The sequence below is a fragment of the Apis mellifera genome, linkage group LG7 (assembly GCF_003254395.2).
Source record: "Apis mellifera strain DH4 linkage group LG7, Amel_HAv3.1, whole genome shotgun sequence".
Lineage (NCBI taxonomy): Eukaryota > Metazoa > Arthropoda > Insecta > Hymenoptera > Apidae > Apis > Apis mellifera.
In genome coordinates this window covers 13,773,409-13,792,671 of record NC_037644.1, presented here as the reverse complement: position 1 = coordinate 13,792,671, position 19,263 = coordinate 13,773,409, and the positions used below count along the sequence as shown (strand labels likewise).

Sequence of the window (19,263 nt, the reverse complement as noted above, 5' to 3'; positions counted from 1 at the left end):
AAAAGAAAGAAAGAAAGAAATTACAAACGATACCGCTATCGTATTACGCGGAATGAGAGGTCGAAGGTCAAGACGAGAAAAAGTATTCAAGGTGTTCGAGCTTTCTCATCGCGTTTGGAAGACGATAAAAGAAACAAGACGATCCTCTTTGCGTACCTTTTTTTCCTCCGAGGATCGGTCGAGCGAAGGTGACTCACTTCTAAAGCTGGAAGCTTTGATACACCTTCCTCTTTCTGTGGCGAGTTGTGCCGGCTGTTTAATCGAGTTCCTCGAGATTGCCACGTACTATATAACCGATGCTCGGTCAATCGATTCTCTCAATCGTAATCTCTCTGTTCGTGTCGCCAACAACGGAAACCTCTTCTGCTCTCACTTTCGAAATATCGGGCGGAGAGACGTTGATCCTTGCGCTATGTGGTCCACGCTCGCGGTAAGCGAGATGCTCCTTATTGCGTATATTTGGATATCAGAATTTATTTTTTTCACGTGTTTGATTATAAAAAAATATATAGATTTATTAACTTGTACTAATAGTAAAATGCACACTGATTTGACAATTTGACGATTGAAATGACAAATTTTATTTCTCTTTTTTCATGAAATTTAATAATAAATTTAATCTTTAATGTGAATTAAAATTTATTAAATTAAATATTAATTTTCTATAAAATTAGTCTTAAAATTATTATAATTAATACTCTTGCATCTACCCATAATTAATTCTTCTTTAAAATAAAATATATATTTAAGAAGCAGTTAATATTATTCTGAGTAAAATGTGAATGTATTTTACTTTATTTCTCTTTTTTGATGAAATTTAATAATAAATTTAATCCATGTGAATTAAAATTTATTAAATTAAATATTAATCTTCTATAAAATTATTATAATTAATACTCTTACATCTATCTATAATTAAATCTTCTTTAAAATAAAATATATATTTAATAAGCAGTTAATATTATTCTGAGTAAGATGTGAATGTATTTTATTTTATTTCTCTTTTTTCATGAAATTTAATAATAAATTTAATCCATGTGAATTAAAATTTATTAAATTAAATATTAATCTTCTATAAAATTATTATAATTAATACTCTTACATCTACCCATAATTAAATCTTCTTTAAAATAAAATATATATTTAATAAGCAGTTAATATTATTCTGAGTAAGATGTGAATGTATTTTATTTTATTTTTCTTTTTTCATGAAATTTAATAATAAATTTAATCTTTAATGTGAACTAAAATTTATTGAATTAAATATTAATCTTCTATAAAATTATTATAATTAATACTCTTACATCTACTCATAATTAAATTTTCTCTAAAATAAAATATCTTTCTATAAAATATCTTCTAAAATAAAATATCTTTCTATAAAATATCTTCTAAAATAAAATAAAATATATATTTAATAAGCAGTTAATATTATTTTGAGTACGATGTGAATGTATATATATATTTAAGAAAAAATTGTATCTGTAAACGTCAACTCTTTATTGCGAAACGTTAAAAATACAAGATTATGCAAATAGGAATACGCAATAGGAAATGGTCAATATCTTTCGATAAGGATTATCTTAAAACCACGACACACACATACTTCTTTATTTTTCATTAAATATTTATAACGAAAAGATTGTTTACATCGTTCTAATTTTTTTTCTTTTTCTTTTTTTCACAGATCCTTTGTCTGATAACAACCTTCAGTTTCAACAATGCAGAAAGATCATTGAACTCGAATTCTTTCTCGCAACTATCCGATTCCACCCCATCGAGATTGAGAAATTTGGAAGACGTGCCTGCCAGGCTTTCACGAATATTCGGAAAAAACAGTCGCACCAGGAGATTGCACATAGAGGATCAGCACGGATTCGACGGGAAAGTGGAAAAGATTAATGTCAATTCCGAGGAGGATCTTCCTGGAATTAGGGCGTACGGGGTGCAGAAGAAGAAATTAATGAATAACGGTTACATAGAAAAATCGATACAACGAGAGATCGATACGAGAAGTGTCGAGGATGGTTCCAGGGTTACTCGTTCGGTATTTTTATAAATATTTCTCGAAACAAATTTTATCATCGAGACAATTTAGAATGTAAATGATCCAATCTATTTTCTTTCTTCTAAATTCGACAAAAATCTAACGATACTTGTTCCTTTAAAAATTAACCTTATCTTAAAAATAATCGATCGAATATTCCCCAATGCAAATATTTACGCGCCAATTTCAAAAATTGCAGATTGAAGCGTACGGGAAAACGAAGGATCGTCTCGAGACGAACGGGTCGATAGAGAGAGGGAATCCGTCGACGATCCATGAAACTCGAAGGAGTCCGAGATCGATCGAAACGGAGACGACGAAGCAGGATGGCGTTAAGGAGGGCGATCTGGAAGATCTGGAAGGACAAGACGCCAAAGTGTTCAGACCGTTGTTCGTGTACAGGCAGCAGATGGCCAGGAAGCAACATCGGGCAAAAAATCAGATTTACGGTTTTCCGAAAATCCCTTGCGAGAAACGAGCGCCGATTTTCTGATCTTCTCGCTTCCCCGCTCTTATCGTTCGCTTCGTTTTTTCCATAACGAGTGATGATGCGTGGAAACGAGGAATCGAGAAAGCGTTTGCAACGCACACCCAAGTCCTTGAAGTCGACTAATTATCATAATAATTAACCGATTGAGTCAGCGTCACTTTGTGCCATAAAAGAAGAAAGCGGTTCTCGAGGAGGATGATGTTAAGTGGTTTGCGTGCGTACGCAGTGATCGAAAGCGCGATAAGTGGACGATGAAGGCAAGAATTCTATCGTTTTTCAAATACCAAATAGTATTATAATTATAATTATAATATTGTATAATGTATTGCAATGTAGGATGCATGCGCTTTGCGATCTAATAAATTAAACTCGACAATTTTGTATCTTATGAAGAAAAGAAAATATATCTTTTTTATTATCTTTCTTCCATTTTATATTTTCTGCATTCGTTTCAGTAGATGATAAGATTTGTAGATTGAGAAATGTAAAGAGAATGATAATATATGATGTATAAAACGAATGTTTCAATTTAATTTTGTATTGTAAAAAAAAAAAGAAAAAGAAAGGAAGAAAAGAAATTTCAAAGAATTATTTTTTCACCGTGTAGAGTAGAAATTAAATGAAAACATCTGATGGTAAGCAACATTCTTATTCATCCAATTTTATAATATCCAATTTGTCTAATTTGACAAATTTAGAATGAGATGGACCGATCAGAAATCTTTCCATATTGATTGCATTTCGATCGAGAAACAGTTGCCTTTTAAGAAATTTCTTTTACGCTTAATTTACCACTGAATATCATGTTTACCATGCATGGTGCAAGAAAAACATCTATCACGCTGTTAACCAATAAATGTCAAATAGACAATAAAAACGGCAACGAAGTAATCGAAGGGAGAAAAGAAGATAAAAAGAAAGAAAATACGGAGAGCAGGTATATGTTTTTAATGATTGTAAATCTATCGCTTTTCATTGGAAAATTAACGTAAACGTTGATAAAATAGTATACATTATTTTGCAGACAAAAATCTAGCAAAAAGTCGCCAATTTTTTATTCATTATCGTTGATCGTGTTGCATGCTCTGGACGCAATACTTTTAATCATTCTTTTACCATTCATAATCTGGCAATGGATTTCTGCTAACGATCGTTTGAAGATCATACTGAAAGCCGTTGTAGAAGTTTGTTTTCGAATTTTCGAAACTTAAGTTATCTTGAGATTGACGAGGAAGAAAATTAATAATTAATTATTTTTCTGTCACAATCATCTTTCAGGTTACGTTAGAATTAATTATGTGGGTGATTTTCGCTGGAGTATCAGTTCTTATGACTATGACATTCGTTATGGAAGATCTTTATTACGGAAAAAGCGAGCAGGAGAAATTGACGAACCAATTGCAAAACGCAATGCAAAACGAGCAAACAATGTTGAACGTGAACGAAACGGGAAATTTGTTGAAAGAGCAAGACAAAGTGAAAACTGTTGAGAATTGAGATTTTTATCCCTTGTGTACTATTATTTTTTTATTATTTATTTTATTGGTTTTTAAATGAAGTTTTTTGTATCCAACTTTTTGTATCTTTTTAGAAAAATACAATTCTTTATTCATAAATATAGGTAGTTTTCTTCCATACTTTATATATGTATATAGAAAAAAATATTAGCATTTTAATTTGATAAATTTATAAATAAAAATATTTTATTTAAATTGAACGTATACACGTTTCTTTGCTTACATTAATTTATTATTGGTATTATAATTGATACATACTTCAATATAATATATATATATACATATTATATTATATAGTTTTTAATATCCTTCAAGTCTTTTTTCTCTCTCTTTCTCTCTCTCTCTTTTCTTAAATAAACAATAGAATAAAATAAACGTCTCTCGTTCAATATCAAGAGAAAGTTCGTGAACAAAGTTAAATTTACCTTTGTATGACGAAATGGAAAAAAATATAATCTTCAGACAGATATTGGACTAATCGCCCAAAGACAAAACACATTATACTTTTGAAATTTTTTAAACAAGAAATTCTTCACCGGTCGCTGGCAAAGATTCTTCTTCTTTTTCAAACGATGGCTTCATTGACGGTAATTCACCCGTATTTTCGTGAATCATCGGGATCTTCACGTAATTATCTTCGCGTAGCCAAGCTTCGTCGAATGGTTGTTGTTGCGTATTAAAAGGCGAGATATTTTTCTCGTCCTTGCCCGATAATAACGAGTTCAAAACTTCCTCGGTGATAAATTTGTTGACGGGCGAATTCAATACATCGAGAACGTCGCTCTTTTGAACATGGGCGGTCAACGCGTCGATTTGGGTGGATAACATACGCAAAATGGCAAGTTCGATAGCCTTGATCGCCTCGAATTTGGACAATCCGATCTCAAACGTGGTATCCAAAAGTTTCTTATCCACGAGGCTCGATACACTTCTTTTGTATACGGTTTTAGCGATGTTTTCAATCACAGGAGACGATTTTAAACGCTTCTCGCCGCTGGGCCGTGCCAGAGTATACGTCCCTGACAATGCCATCGTGAGAAAGACCTGGAAAAATTTTAAGGGAAAAATGTTAAAGAAATTATCGATATATATATAACTATATTTTGGATGATAAAATAATCGTGAAAATTTTTAAAAATTTTATTTTTAAACAATAATTCCTTTCGAATTTGTATAATTTTTAATAAAAAAGATATTTGCCACATGGAAAAGAACGTATTGGAACTTACGAAAAGAACGAATGCGCTTGATATTTGCATGATGTACATATCCACGAGTATAACTTGAATGACTTCTAATAGAACTTGACTCTTTATATATATATATACATATATATGTTGGTTAATGACCCATTACTAAAAACCATTATTAAAAACCAATATTAAGATTTTTGTCTTTTGAATATTTTCGATACATTAAACATGAACTTTCGTCTTGATTGCAATATCCATTATATGACTTAAAAATTCGTAATTATCTTCTTAATATTTAGTCAGATATTAGATCACTAAATAAACGTTAATTAAAATACGTATGCAACATGCATTAAGGATTTAATTGATAATTCTTAAAAATGTAACAGTTTAAAGAAATGTAATAATAAAAAGAATAAAATATAAATAAAGGATAATAAAAGATAAATAATGTTTGATAATTTCCAGAAGATATTAATAAGAATACTAGATGATAAGAAAAAGATAAAGTTAAGATTTAAAAAATTATGAAATCAACATCATCTTTAGAATATTGCAAATAAAACATAAATAGATATAAAATAGACAAAGAAAATAAATAGTAAAAAAAGAATAAAAATTGATTGCGCCATCTCTTGAATATTCTTAGAAGTATATGTTTAGTATTTAATATATTTAGTATTTAAGAGATGGCGTTAATAGTTGATTCTTATTCTATCTTTATCTTTTTTCCATTTTTTACTTTTTATCTATGTATTTCATTTGTGGCACTCTGAAGATAGCTCTGATTTTAATATTTTACAGTAATTATTTAAGAAAGCGATCATAAAGGACTGATCACTTGTATGGAAAAATATTTTTTTTTTCTTAGAATGTAGTGAATGTAGGGCATACATTATATTTTTTTTATTCTTTTTGATATTCTTTTTGTCTTAAATTTATTATTAACTATATATAATATGTACATTATATCTAGAGAATTACTAGCTTAATTGAGTATGAAATTTAGAAAATTATTTGTACTAAAACTAGGGACTTTTGTGACTAAACCAGTATACAATGAGAATGTTACAATTTTTACTATCCTTCTTTCATTATTTGTTATCCTTGTTTAAATTATTGATTAAAAATTTTAATAGAGTTTATTAAATTTAATTATTACATGTATATATATGTGTGTATGTGTATATTTCTGAGAAATTAAGACAATTTATATTATAATTAATATAATAAGTTACATTTGTAATATATACATATATTTATTAAATAAAATATAAGTAGTATTACATTATATAAGAAAAGAAAATAATGTGTAAATGTATTTTAATAATTTTTTACATAATGTCACTATTAAATTCAAAATTCAAATTTACTAGTAAATTTTAATAGAGGTCGCTTTGATAAAAAAGTAATATACTACTACTTCCTATCTGAAACAACGTAGCTCGGTAGCTTTAAAGTGTGTCATGATAATTCGTTATTTGTAGATGAACTGTCTATTCTAGTGTACTTATAATGAATATTGTGTGATATATTATTGATTATATGTTCAAGAAATTCGTGTTGACTGACCAGAGTCCACGAATTTCTAACATACTTTTTATAAGTATGTTTTCTCGAAACCCAGTAATTTGCGTATAGTTCTGTAATGATAGAGAAGGAAAAGAGAAAAAAAGAAAAGGAAGGGAAAGGAAGAGTAAAAAAAAAAAGTGCATTTTGCTTAAAGTCTATTAGTGAACTCGTTAGAAGTTCTTTCTAACAGGCTGATGTATTAGACATCGTGATAGTGAGAGATGATTAGTGAGAATTATTTTGAGAATTGTATTTGGTGTGCATCCCTCTAGTGGCGAATATAGGAGGATCACCACACATTAATACGCGACCGCACCCGTCTCTATGTGTGGTGATTCATAGATATAATATTTATCGAATTTTACGCCAAAACTAAATGCAAAATGACAGAGGTTCACAATTTAGGCGTTGATGCTATTAGTTGTCATGCTTGGAATAAAGATAGAAAAGGTTTGACTTTCATTTCATGCAACACAATTCCTTTGCCAATAAATGAACAATCTTGATATGTTTTTACAGAAGTGGCAATTTGTCCAAATAATAATGAAATTCAAGTTTATAAACGAACGTCGAGCGGTTGGAAATTGTTACAAAACTTGCAAGAACATGATATGCATGTCATGGGTATTGATTGGGCACCAAATACCAATCGAATAGTAACATGTTCTGCGGATAAAAATGCATATGTTTGGACACAAGAAGGAGATGGAAAATGGAATCCGGCATGGGTTCTTTTAAGAATAAATCGAGCAGCAACTTGTGTAAAATGGTCTCCATTAGGTATAATATTAATTAATTGTCAAATTATATTTGAATAAGTGTAAATGTCCATTTTCTTTTTTATAGAAAATAAATTTGCCGTTGGATCTGGAGGTAGAGTAATAGCTGTTTGTTATTTCGTATCTGAGAATAATTGGTGGCAGTGCAAGCATATAAAACGCCCATTGAGATCCACCGTAACTACAGTTGATTGGCATCCAGACAATAAAGTTCTAGTTGCTGGATCCACTGATTATAAAGTTCGTATATTTAGTGCATTCATTAGTGATATGGAAGATGCACCTGGTAATGGTCCTTGGGGTCATAGCAATACTTTAGGAACGTTACTCGCTGAATTCCAAAATACTCCTAATGGAGGTAAAGAAAAATATCTTTTTACTAACAACATTAGTAAAAATCTTTTTATTATTATGTTTGTTAATCATTTTTCTTTGCATTTAGGAGGTTGGATACACTCTGTTGCATTTAGTCCTTGTGGTAATAAAATTTGTTGGGTAGCACACAATTCATCGATTTGCATTGCAGATGCTACTAAAGGAAATGCAGTTATACGATTGTATACGGAGCATTTACCATTTTTAAGTTGTGTATGGATGGGGTCCAATTCCATTGTTGCTGTGGTACTTGTTTATAATTTTTATATTTAATAAATAATAATTCGATGATTTTATATTACATATTATATTACATATAATAAATACATTAAATATAATTTAATTGGCTTTTTTAGGGACATAGTTGTATGCCTATGTTATATTCCATAGACGACCATGGTCAACTATATTTTGTATCAAAACTAGATAATACACAAAAAAAAGAAGCTGCCGGTTTGTCTGCCATGCGTAAATTTCAATCGTTAGATCGCCAAGCGAGAACTGATACGAATGACAATGCCTTGGATAGTATTCATCAAAACACGATTAATTGTGTACGCAAAGTATCAGATAACGAATTTAGCACGAGTGGTTTAGACGGTCAATTGGTAGTTTGGGATCTTAAGGTAAATATTTAATTATTATATCTTCTGTTTTCCTTTAATAATCGATAAAAACGATATATTGTCAAATTAATCCGATTGTTTAATTTAGCTTCTGGAAAATTCCATTGCTGGTCTCAAGATATCATAGATAAAAATCTTTTTTTTTATAACGAAGGAAGACGAAGGAATCAAAGGAAGATATTACATCCGAAGAAAAGATGTATAAATGTTAAATCTGAAAGAAAAAAAAAAAAAAAAAAAAAAAGAAAGAAATATACAATTTCTCATTAATAATATAATTATATCAATTATTCCTACATAAAATACATTATATTTTTAGCTAAATACATGTTGACACGTGTATAATGTTGAATTAATATAATTCCTTTGCCTCGCATCCATTTAATTCTATCAATTTAAATCGAATATCGAAAAAATATCGTATAATTCGTTGTATCCCTCTATCCTTTCATTATCTCTTATCGCGATACGCACTATTGCCATTGACGCAATGCTTGTTTCCATTCGATGAATGGTTTACATAGTTTCAGTACAACACGATAAGTACATCGGTTCACCGTTTGTCAGGCGTAAAAAGTTGGTTCGCGCCTGGAAACCACACACAGTCTCGTGCAGCTCGAGTGGGGGGCAGCCGGACAAGTTCAGCGCTAATATCGATTCAGTCTCGCACAAACCACCCCCATGTACCGTGCCCGTTGCAGCAGCTCCACCTTTTAACTTTGTTTTCCGTTCGGTGTCATGACTGACACATAAACAGAGATAGAGAAGAAAGAGAAGAGGCATCGCGGTAGAAAAAAAAAAAAAAAAATCGTGTGCATCATGTGCACACCGTTCTCCACGAACGGAACGGACACAGTGACGCGTTCTATTCTTTCAACGAGTACTGGGAAGATATATTAGACACGAACGAGATCATCGTCAATAGAAACGTCTCTGCCAATAATACTTATCGATTCAGTAACTAGTCTTGAAGAGACATTCCATTGTTCGCACAGTTTACAGTGAGGTGATCAAATTTATTCATAAATTCAATTCGTAACCAATCGGACGATGCAAATTAATTTGTTCATTTCGCACGAGGAATATTTTTGAACGTGTATTTGCATCTTATCCTGCGACGTTAATCCGTCATTACGCCTTTTTCTCCCATTTCAGTTTTTTACTTTATCCTAGACGTCCTATTCTCCGTGTATATACATTTTTCGTCGAACGGTTCGCGCGATTGTCGATTAAAATAGATCCTTCCAGTAAAACGTTCCATCATCGATTCGCCTCGTGCGATGAAGGGTTGCGTACGTTTCTCTCGTTACGCGTGTTGATAAAATCTATAAATTTGAGAAGAAGATTGTTCAGAGATTATGATCGAACGACTTTCGTGGGATTATTATTACCGATCGAACCCATGCACTTGAACATCTCGTCGCAATCGTCGCGTATACGGGTGACTTGCGAACGCAAGTGGACGAAACAGGCATAAAAAAAAGCGGAAAGGTGGTGAAAGAAGCTGGTGCAAACCGAAGAAAGAGTTGAGTTTTTTTGTCCGTGCGTTGTCTCGTCGAATATGAAACGCTTCAATCACGACCACACGCATCCCTATTCGTCTTGACTACAAATTGTGGCTGAGCAAAGAAAGTGCGTCCTCGCTTCTTGAGAAATGTCTTCAATATCAGCGCAGGGGGTCGTCGAAAGAGCCAGCGCCGAGTTAACCAAGAGAATTAACGGTCTGGGGTTGAGAGCATCTAAACATCATGGTTAGTAAATTCCTAATTATAATATCATTCATGTTTCTTTCTAACTCTTAGTATAAAGATCTTATATGTATTTAAGATGAATTAAATTAAAAGAGTGGTCTCGATTTTTAAAATTTGTTAAAAGATATTTTGTATTCGTTATATTACATAAACAAAATCAAAGAAAGGGCAATATATTAATTGCTACATGTTCAATTCACAATATTTCATCAAACTTTAAAACCAATAAGAAGTTATTTAAATAATTCTTTAATTATTTCTCATCTCTGCAATTTATTTTATTCTTTGAGCAAATAATCTTCTTTGCTCGAATAACGAATAATTGATATATAATTTGGAATCTTAAAAAATAATTTATAATCATCGAATCGTTTCAATTTTTCTAAAATAATATTTTAACACAAAAATCACCACGTTCGATCAATTGTTTCCCCCTCGTTGCCTAATTCAATTGAAATTTCAAACGATCGTCGAAATAAGAAAAGACAATTCGCAATTTTGCCTAAGTCGTTATTACATAATCGAGATGAAGAATTGATTTCTGTTAAACCGCAACCTCGAGCCAGCCAGCCGCTCCTCCTTTAAACCCGCGTTTCTTAATTCTCCGCTATGCAACATCAGCCGAACTTCCTTCAGCTTTCTCTGTATTGTCCTTCGGATTCACATCCGAAATGCTCGTTTACCAAACCATTATGCACGTTTCAGACGCAATCTGAACTGCAATGGAATCGATAGCATTCGTTCTCATTGCACGTGGAAATGTAGAAACCAAACTGGCCATCTCGTAATATTTCATTCTTCGTAATTCGATCTTTCGATTTAAAAAATTTAAAACAATTCGATTTCCTTTGCTCGAGTTTGTCGATTTTCTTAATAAATTTTAAACTTTGTTTAAAATTAGATAAACAAAAATAAAAATATTAATATATAATATATATAAATTTTAGAATTATACTCGAGTTGTAAAAATATTAAAAATAAATGATACAATTTTACAATGTATAAGTTGTGATATAGAAATAAATGAAATCCATCAATTGATCAATTTTATCGTGAAAAAAAAATATACATGCCTGTTACGTAAAAAGTTGCAAATTACAAAGTATCGTGGATTACCGATCAATGAAATGCATTGTTGTGTTCGATCATTTTCAACGTAGCGTGGATTTATCTTTATTTTAACCACTGTTAATTATCGTGAGTAATATCGTGTCGGTCTGCTACGATTCACGGGTCAGAAATACATCGATACATCGATAATTTGTCGCATCTGAGGGAAGTAGTCGAGAGTATCGAGAAAAGTATTTGAACAAAAGAACACGGCGAAAAAATTGTGACGTGTATAGATTTTATTTTAACGCTTGCAATCACCGTGGCACGTGATTTCCCGTCAATCTCACACGGTTAATAAAGTCGGCCAGGATCGGTCAAAATTTTCCATTTGGGATGATTAATCGTTCGTGTCTCCTCAAACGATCATAGTTCACAGTGAAAAGAGCAGAGCTGAAGATAATCTATTTTTACGCGCGTTTTCGCGTTTTGATTTTTCAATGTTGCAAGAAAATAAATTGCAGTTAAATAAAAAAAAACTTAAGTAAAAAATTAATTTTCTTCCATCCCCTTCGACAAGATTTTCGTTGAAAATTATTTTTCACGCTACGTTATTTATTTGCATCTAAATTTAAAAATAGGTTGTTCGAAGAATACGATCGATACATTTGACGAATCGAAATTCGAAATAGTCGTAGCATTTTTAGAAAAATCATTACGATGAATTCTGCTCGATCTTCAGATCGATTTCAATTATCGATAGAATAATTGTTGCTTCGAAAAGTAAGAATAACGTATTTCGAAATATATATTTCTAGTTTCTAGAAAAAGTTAAATAAATTCCCTCGACGAAGAGAGAATCTGATTTAATGGATTCGGGGGGGAGGAAAAAAAAAGAAAAGAAATGTTCGTCATACGATAAAGAGATAGAGACAGGAAATAGAGACGTACCCAGAGCCAAATAGGACATACTGTTCGAAAATAAAACGAAAATAACTGCTGCATCTTCGCAGCGAGTTTACCTTTGCAGAAACGCTTTTAAAGACAACCAGACACCAAATGTAATATTGCAATGGAAATATTTCCCTTTTCCAAACAATTCGATTAAAGATAATTTATAAATTGTGTAATTAAGAGAGAAGATTATTTGAACAACAGGACGTTTTAAATAAGAAATTTGCATAAATTATTCTATTTATATTCTATAAATCGATAATTATTAAACGTCGATGAAAGGATATATTTAAATTCGATATGCATCCGCGTGTTGGTGGATATTTCCATATTAACCATTTTCGATTACGAGTGTTTACCATCGGCAAAAATAAAATATTATTTCGGATGAATTTAAGAGACAGCCTTGAAAAATTTTTCCAATCCTTCTTCTTCTTCTTTTTTTTTATTCCAGTCAATATTTCATCGTTTCAAACGAATTACGATAACGAATTCAGAAATCAGTTAGTTCCAAGATGTTAGCAACCGTAATTAAACTAACACGAATAGTAAAATTATCATCTTCAAGAAGAAGAAAGAAAACTATACTCAAATGGATTTTTCCACAGAATTAACTCAATTAAGAAAGTTCTCTTAAGAGAAGAGAATATACACGTATAAGAAAACTGTAAACATTATTCGAATTACTTTAGCTTAATTAGAAAAATCTCCCCGATTTAAAAAAACCCAGCCTCGTTTCCTTTGCATAAAGATACAAAAGAAAGAAGAGGAAAAATGGATTCGAAATAAACGGACGGAATGTTGCAGGTGGGGGAAAGGCGAGCGTCATGGAGCGCGTTACGCACGTGTTCTGCGGCAGCGGAGGAGTCCCGTACACGAATTTGCAGAGCGCGAACAATGCGAACGCAACCCCGGAAAAGCCGAGCAGAAGCGTGCCAACGTCGATGAGCAACATGCCATCGGCGAATAACAAGGGGTTGGGCAACATCGGCACACCAAGCAGGGCGAGGATATCGAGGAATCGGGGGAAGAACGTGCCCCTGGCGAGCGGTGGGACGGGCGGGTACATCGCGCCTACCACGTGGGATCAGCTGATGCAAGACGATCATTTCCTCGGCAAATTCTTCCTCTACTTCTCCGCCATCGAGAGGAGGATTTTGGCTCAGGTGCCAACGATCGAGTGATCGTTATTAATCAAAACTTGCGGATGCGTAATCGTATTTTCTTTGAACGTGTCGACATGTTCCATTCCTCAGAGAGAAATGAAAAAGAGGTTTCTTTTTGGCAGAATATTTCGAAAGGATATCTCCTCGTGAAAGATATTGTACGAATAATTAATGTTTGATTTAAATAAAAGTTTTGAATGCGATTTTTGAATCTGGAAAATATATTAATTATTGGACGATAGAATTGCAAGATTGATTTAATGGATATTTTTTACAATTAGGATGAAAATGGAATCCTTCCGCTCGATAAAAATTTGTTGAAAATTTGGAATAGAACATTTGATATTCTTGGTATTTCGCGGAACTGAAGATAAGATTTACAATATGGATTAGACAATAGTTGTCTTGTCGAGCATGTAGGATTCCTCTTGATCGTAAAATAAATCACTCGTGATTAAGAGAGTCTTGTAAGATGCTTTGTCAACCGACATATTTGTTTGCCAGTAATCGTCGCTTGGCTTCGCATCTTAATCGTGGATTCGCATAAATTTATCCAAAATTATTACCGATTTACAATTTAAAAACTGGTATTAGAAAGCTTTTTATATCGTTCAAAAATGATCAGATTGATGTAGGAATAAAAAAAGAATTCAAAAAAATTCGAAATTTAATATACAATTATAATTATAATAATAATATTTTTCTAAAGATGACCATTATAAACCATTATAAACTTTTTGAATCTGGAAAATATATTAATTATTGGACGGTAGAATTGCAAGATTGATTTAATGGATATTTTTTACAAATAGGATGAAAATGGAATTGTTATAATATTTATTAATGCGATTAGTAAAAAAAAGAAATATTTTCTTCCGCTCGATAAAAATTTGGAATGGAACATTTGATATTCTTGCTATTTCGCGGAACTTACTTTTTATATAACTTTTTTCTCTAACACTTTCCAATTTTTACCATTGAAATTCTCCCTTTCTCGAAAATAAAAACAAAAATTTAATCGTACGATGATACATACACAGGTATGCTTAAGATGGAGAGACATACTTTACGCGCGGCCTCGACTTTGGGCAGGCTTGGTGCCCGTAGTAAGATGTCGCGAGGTACGTGCCATGCCTTCTACTTCACGCACGCGGCTCTACGCCTCCTTAGTTAGAAGAGGATTTCATTCGTTGGTTCTTCTCGGAGCATCGGACGAGGATATCCCGGAACTGACGCACGGCTTTCCATTAGCGCAAAGAAATATTCACTCGTTATCGTTGAGATGTTGCGCGGTGACCGACAGGGGACTAGAAGCTCTCTTAGATCATTTGCAAGTACGTATATACAGATTAAATTGGAAGAAATATGTTATATATTTTCATTCACGAAATATCTTTTGATTCCAGAGATAAAAGATTTTATTTATGTTTAATCAATAATTAATTGAATAAATTTCCTTAAGAAAAGATAATAATTTAAACGAGAGACATGAAAAGTTTGATCTCAATTTAAATTTAGAATTTGTTAAAATTTCCTTTCAAATTTATTTTTCTTGAACTTCCAAAATAAATGGATACAAGTTATCATTATCATCGGATGTTTTGTGTTTCATAATTTTATGACCTTGGAAAAAAATTTTTTTCACCTTTATTACCTTTTTTTTTTTTTTTAACTTTTTATCGACTTTTATTTTTAGTTTCTCGTAAGTTCTCTATATAGGGTGAGTCAAGATATCAATCAAGTAGGAAATGATTCTACAAAAATAAGTCGAAAAGGAAAGATGAAATATTTATGAATTTAAAATTTTCAAGAAATTAAACGTAATTAAATATTATTCTTTCTATTATTATTTACATTACGTATTAATAGATTGTTAAAAATTTGCAAACAACTTTAAAATATTTTTCTCATGGATATCTCTCCTCCAAAATTCTTACCATATCTAATTCTTTTTTTTTTCCCAATATTTTCAGGCGTTGTTCGAGCTTGAACTAGCAGGTTGCAACGAAATAACGGAAGCCGGGTTGTGGACTTGCTTGACACCTAGAATAGTATCGCTCTCCTTGTCGGATTGTATCAACGTGGCTGATGAAGCCGTCGGTGCTGTCGCTCAATTACTGCCGAGTCTCTACGAGTTCTCGTTGCAAGCTTATCATGTAACCGACGCCGCCCTTGGATATTTTCACGCAACCCAGAGCAGCTCCCTTAGCATCCTCAGGCTGCAGTCCTGCTGGGAACTCACCAACCATGGTATAGTCAATATTGGTAAGGAATCGTTCTTTTTTTAAATCAATATCCGTAGACGAGAAATCTGGTCGTAAAGCATTGTTATGGATCACATTGTTGTCGACCGTTTAGAAAATAAGTAACGATCTCTATATATTTAGAGTTGTTTAAGATATTTTGGATAGCTGCACATTTAAGTGGACGAAAATTAATTAGAACGTGTCGCATAAAATTCCTCGAATTCAAGAATATCGAATCAGGATTGTTTCTACTATTTTATTAATATTGGCTTTTATCGTGATAATAGTTGTTACAATAACTCGTTGCATAATTTGAAAAGATATGTGAACGCGATTATTCAAGAAAAGCAGGAGAGTTACGACACATGTTTCTCCCAGGATCCCAGGTAGAAATAATTCATGATGGTAAATGAAGAATTAAGATAAGTGGTCCACGCGTCCAACCATTATAAATTTAGAATTAAGAAACCGCTTTATTTAGCTTTCATGCTGTCACCAACGGCTCAGACTCACGCTCCTAGATGAGTAAAACATAGACAATTCGAGGACAACGACCGATTGTCGTTATTTATACGATAGCTTTCGTATTGGTCTGAAAAAGAGAGAGAGAAAGAAAGGAAGGGAAAAAAAGAGAACAAGAAATTAAGAAACTAAGAAAATGAATCATTTTATCCGTTTCGTTTTATATTCCAGTACATTCCTTGCCCAATCTGACTGTCCTATCGTTGTCCGGATGCAGCAAAGTAACGGATGACGGTGTCGAATTGATAGCAGAAAACTTGTCTAGGCTTCGTTCATTGGATCTGAGCTGGTGCTCGAGGATCACCGATGCCGCCTTAGAGTATATCGCCTGTGATTTGAATCACTTAGAGGAGCTTACCTTGGACAGGTGAGAATTGATAATGAGAAAGATGGACGTACAACGACAAGCGACCAACAACCATGGTTTTATTTATTGCTCTTTTTTTTTTAAATCGTGTTAGAGAAATCGTAGCGTGATCGCAGCGTGTGTTTAGACCGTGGTGAATCCATACGATCCATTCATGTTCTAAATACTGAACACGTTAACGAGCGTTTCTATTTACGATCAACTATTATGCAATGCCAGAATGAATCAGCGATCGTAAACGCATTCAGATGTTTAAAGACAGTATTTCCTATAAACGTCAAATATATATCTTTCAAATCTTTCATGTAATAATGTACGATTGTATTTAATTGCAATTATAGAAAAAGTTTATTTGTTAAAGTTAATTTAATATGATATAATTGAATTTAACGTAAAAAATAATTCTTTTTTTTAAATTAAGTAGTAATTGTTTTCATTTGAAATGTATATTTATATATATAAGTCATATATATGTATGAATCACTTTCAAGATAAACTTGGAACCAGACAATTTGACATCTCTTTTTATATACACATCAATATATTATATATTTTAAATTGATTGATCAAAATGAAATTGTATTTTAAATAATTGGATAAAGGAAAAATCCTATATTAATTAATTTCTGTATTGATAGAGATATTATGAGTTTATTTTATATAATAATATATCTTCTATATATATATATATATATATATATATATATATATATATATATATATGTATATATATTATAGGAAAAAATCAAAAAAGTCAAAAAGAAATAAAAATGGAAAAAGTTTAAAAGTTCTATATTTAAGGAGAAATTCAAAGGTGAATAGTTTATTAAACTCTTCTTTTCTTCTCCTTCGTATAGATGTGTGCACATCACAGACATAGGCGTGGGCTACATTTCCACAATGGGATCATTGAGCGCATTGTTCTTGAGATGGTGCATTCTACTTAGAGACTTTGGACTTCAGCACTTGTGCGGCATGAAATCCTTACAAGTACTCTCTGTGGCAGGTAAGATCAAACTAAGACTTTTCCCTATATGATGATGCATTATATTGCACATCAAAATTTAAAATATGAGCCTTTTCTTTAATAAACAATGAACGATCTTGTGTTAAATTATAAAAAGAAAAATTTATTTAAAATCTTATATATATAAATAAATAATATAGAATAAAATGTTTAAAAAATATAAATTTTCCACAGGCTGTCCATTGCTCACAAGTAGCGGATTATCCAGTTTGATTCAGCTTCGACATTTACACGAGTTAGAGCTAACCAATTGTCCGGGAACATCTCAGGAATTATTCGATTATTTGCGTGAACATCTGCCCCGCTGCCTAATCATCGAATAAATTATGCTACAGTAGAAGAAACAAGACAGGCAACAGTCCTAGTAATACCTTTGCGTTCCAATTCAGAAAAGTTTCTATTTCTATAGAATATGTGATGGCAAAAAAATGTTTTATGTAAAGCAATACTTAGACAAGGATACGACGATTGTATTTATGTATAAGAGGAGCTGATGCGAATGCAGATATAAAAAAAAGAAGCAATTGACGTCCAAAACTTGAACACTACCGCATATTATTGTTCTCTCTTGTAACGGTAAAGGGTATAAAAAAAAAGAAAAAGAAAAAAAGAAACACTAGCCTTTAAAAACATGCAAATGTTAACACTAAGATAGCATGTAGACATTTTTAATACACCAGAGCTCCTATATGAAATCGCACTCCTTTCTCGCCGATGTTTAGAACTTTAGATCGAATTGTACGGTTCGATTCGTTTTGTTATATTTTTCGTTTTTCGTTTTCTTTTTTTTCGTTTTAAAAATGTTTGAAAAAAGATATGAAAACAAAAAAAAAAAAACAAAAAAATGCAAAAACATATGCGCCTCTCGGTAACTCGATAATCTGTACAGACTTTTACACAAGTCCCCGCTTGATAATAGAGAATAAAGAAAAAAAAACAAACGAAGAGACAGTTTAATTATAGTAGATTCTTGTTAAAAAGAAGAAAAAAAAATAAAAAAAATAATAAAAGAACGTAGAGATTATCCGATGAGACGACAGACTCAACAGTTAGAACTGTGATAAATTTTTATTATATGTATATCATTCTACTTCAACTATGTTTAGAGCGTTGTTTAACCCGCTTCAACGTTCAAATGTGCGTGATTATTGGAAAAAAGAAAAAAAAAAAAAACATTAGTTGCATTGCTTTTTGAAAGAAAAAAAGAAAAAAATAAGTTATTACTTTAGAAATATCAAAAAAAAATCAACAACAAAAGAAAGGAAAAAAAAATCAGAAAAACATTCCGGTTGCGCGTTAATGAATATTTTAATTTTGCAAGACATTATTCTGCGAATTTTGATTTATTCGACGATGTAATTTGCTAAATAAACGAATGAAAGAAAAAAGAGAAAAAAGACGTTTAAAATTTAAAAATCATTGCACATATATGTATTGTCTAGAAGAAAAGAAAAGTTTTTAACTTATATTTTACCTATGTATATTCTGCTGTCAAATAATGTTAATGTTTCCTACATTTAAGGCTTACATCTAGCTAAGTTTTCAAATGTTTTTTCATTAAATGTAATAATATATCGCAAT

General features: G+C 31.7%; 5 protein-coding genes across 5 annotated transcripts; 4 read left to right on the top strand and 1 right to left on the bottom strand.

The window, feature by feature from the left end:
* Window positions 1-166: 166 nt before the first annotated feature.
* Window positions 167-2,934, top strand: LOC107963970. Its single transcript, XM_001121053.5, has 3 exons — window positions 167-430; window positions 1,688-2,047; window positions 2,247-2,934. The coding sequence occupies exons 1-3, from the start codon at window positions 413-415 to the stop codon at window positions 2,538-2,540; spliced, it is 672 nt and encodes a 223-aa protein (XP_001121053.2). The 5' UTR covers window positions 167-412; the 3' UTR covers window positions 2,541-2,934.
* Window positions 2,935-3,052: 118 nt separating this feature from the next.
* Window positions 3,053-4,117, top strand: LOC725175. Its single transcript, XM_016913136.2, has 3 exons — window positions 3,053-3,474; window positions 3,562-3,721; window positions 3,816-4,117. Exons 1-3 carry the CDS (start codon window positions 3,341-3,343, stop codon window positions 4,032-4,034), a joined length of 513 nt encoding a protein of 170 aa, XP_016768625.1. The 5' UTR covers window positions 3,053-3,340; the 3' UTR covers window positions 4,035-4,117.
* Window positions 4,118-4,277: 160 nt separating this feature from the next.
* Window positions 4,278-5,429, bottom strand: LOC100578532. Its single transcript, XM_003251347.4, has 2 exons — window positions 5,284-5,429; window positions 4,278-5,098 (listed from the first exon to the last, which is right to left on the bottom strand). The coding sequence occupies exons 1-2, from the start codon at window positions 5,320-5,322 to the stop codon at window positions 4,571-4,573; spliced, it is 567 nt and encodes a 188-aa protein (XP_003251395.2). The 5' UTR covers window positions 5,323-5,429; the 3' UTR covers window positions 4,278-4,570.
* Window positions 5,430-7,202: 1,773 nt separating this feature from the next.
* On the top strand, window positions 7,203-8,843 carry LOC408901 (actin-related protein 2/3 complex subunit 1A). The gene is made up of 6 exons (XM_392430.7): window positions 7,203-7,269; window positions 7,339-7,599; window positions 7,666-7,956; window positions 8,041-8,219; window positions 8,330-8,599; window positions 8,688-8,843. Exons 1-6 carry the CDS (start codon window positions 7,203-7,205, stop codon window positions 8,724-8,726), a joined length of 1,107 nt encoding a protein of 368 aa, XP_392430.1. The 3' UTR covers window positions 8,727-8,843.
* A 102-nt stretch (window positions 8,844-8,945) lies between these two features.
* On the top strand, window positions 8,946-18,855 carry LOC408902 (F-box/LRR-repeat protein 16). Its single transcript, XM_392431.5, has 7 exons — window positions 8,946-10,350; window positions 13,162-13,520; window positions 14,561-14,854; window positions 15,494-15,785; window positions 16,460-16,655; window positions 17,513-17,661; window positions 17,857-18,855. The coding sequence occupies exons 1-7, from the start codon at window positions 10,254-10,256 to the stop codon at window positions 18,003-18,005; spliced, it is 1,536 nt and encodes a 511-aa protein (XP_392431.2). The 5' UTR covers window positions 8,946-10,253; the 3' UTR covers window positions 18,006-18,855.
* The last annotated feature ends 408 nt before the right edge of the window (window positions 18,856-19,263 follow it).

What these genes read in the sequence shown, in the direction of transcription:
- LOC725175 (XM_016913136.2), top strand. Translation starts at nt 3,341, where the DNA reads ATGTTTACCATGCATGGTGCAAGAAAAACATCTATCACGCTGTTAACC. An exon ending in AAAGAAAATACGGAGAGCAG is followed by an intron (nt 3,475 to 3,561) that starts GTATATGTTTTT and finishes ATTATTTTGCAG; the next exon opens with ACAAAAATCTAGCAAAAAGT. An exon ending in TACTGAAAGCCGTTGTAGAA is followed by an intron (nt 3,722 to 3,815) that starts GTTTGTTTTCGA and finishes ATCATCTTTCAG; the next exon opens with GTTACGTTAGAATTAATTAT.
- LOC100578532 (XM_003251347.4), bottom strand. Translation starts at nt 5,322, where the DNA reads ATGTACATCATGCAAATATCAAGCGCATTCGTTCTTTTC. An exon ending in CAAGCGCATTCGTTCTTTTC is followed by an intron (nt 5,099 to 5,283) that starts GTAAGTTCCAAT and finishes AAATTTTTCCAG; the next exon opens with GTCTTTCTCACGATGGCATT.
- LOC107963970 (XM_001121053.5), top strand. An exon ending in GTTCCAGGGTTACTCGTTCG is followed by an intron (nt 2,048 to 2,246) that starts GTATTTTTATAA and finishes CAAAAATTGCAG; the next exon opens with ATTGAAGCGTACGGGAAAAC.
- LOC408902 (XM_392431.5), top strand. Translation starts at nt 10,254, where the DNA reads ATGTCTTCAATATCAGCGCAGGGGGTCGTCGAAAGAGCCAGCGCCGAG. An exon ending in AGAGGAGGATTTTGGCTCAG is followed by an intron (nt 13,521 to 14,560) that starts GTGCCAACGATC and finishes ATACATACACAG; the next exon opens with GTATGCTTAAGATGGAGAGA. An exon ending in CTCTCTTAGATCATTTGCAA is followed by an intron (nt 14,855 to 15,493) that starts GTACGTATATAC and finishes CAATATTTTCAG; the next exon opens with GCGTTGTTCGAGCTTGAACT.
- LOC408901 (XM_392430.7), top strand. Translation starts at nt 7,203, where the DNA reads ATGACAGAGGTTCACAATTTAGGCGTTGATGCTATTAGTTGTCATGCT. An exon ending in CCAAAATACTCCTAATGGAG is followed by an intron (nt 7,957 to 8,040) that starts GTAAAGAAAAAT and finishes CTTTGCATTTAG; the next exon opens with GAGGTTGGATACACTCTGTT. An exon ending in CCAATTCCATTGTTGCTGTG is followed by an intron (nt 8,220 to 8,329) that starts GTACTTGTTTAT and finishes TGGCTTTTTTAG; the next exon opens with GGACATAGTTGTATGCCTAT.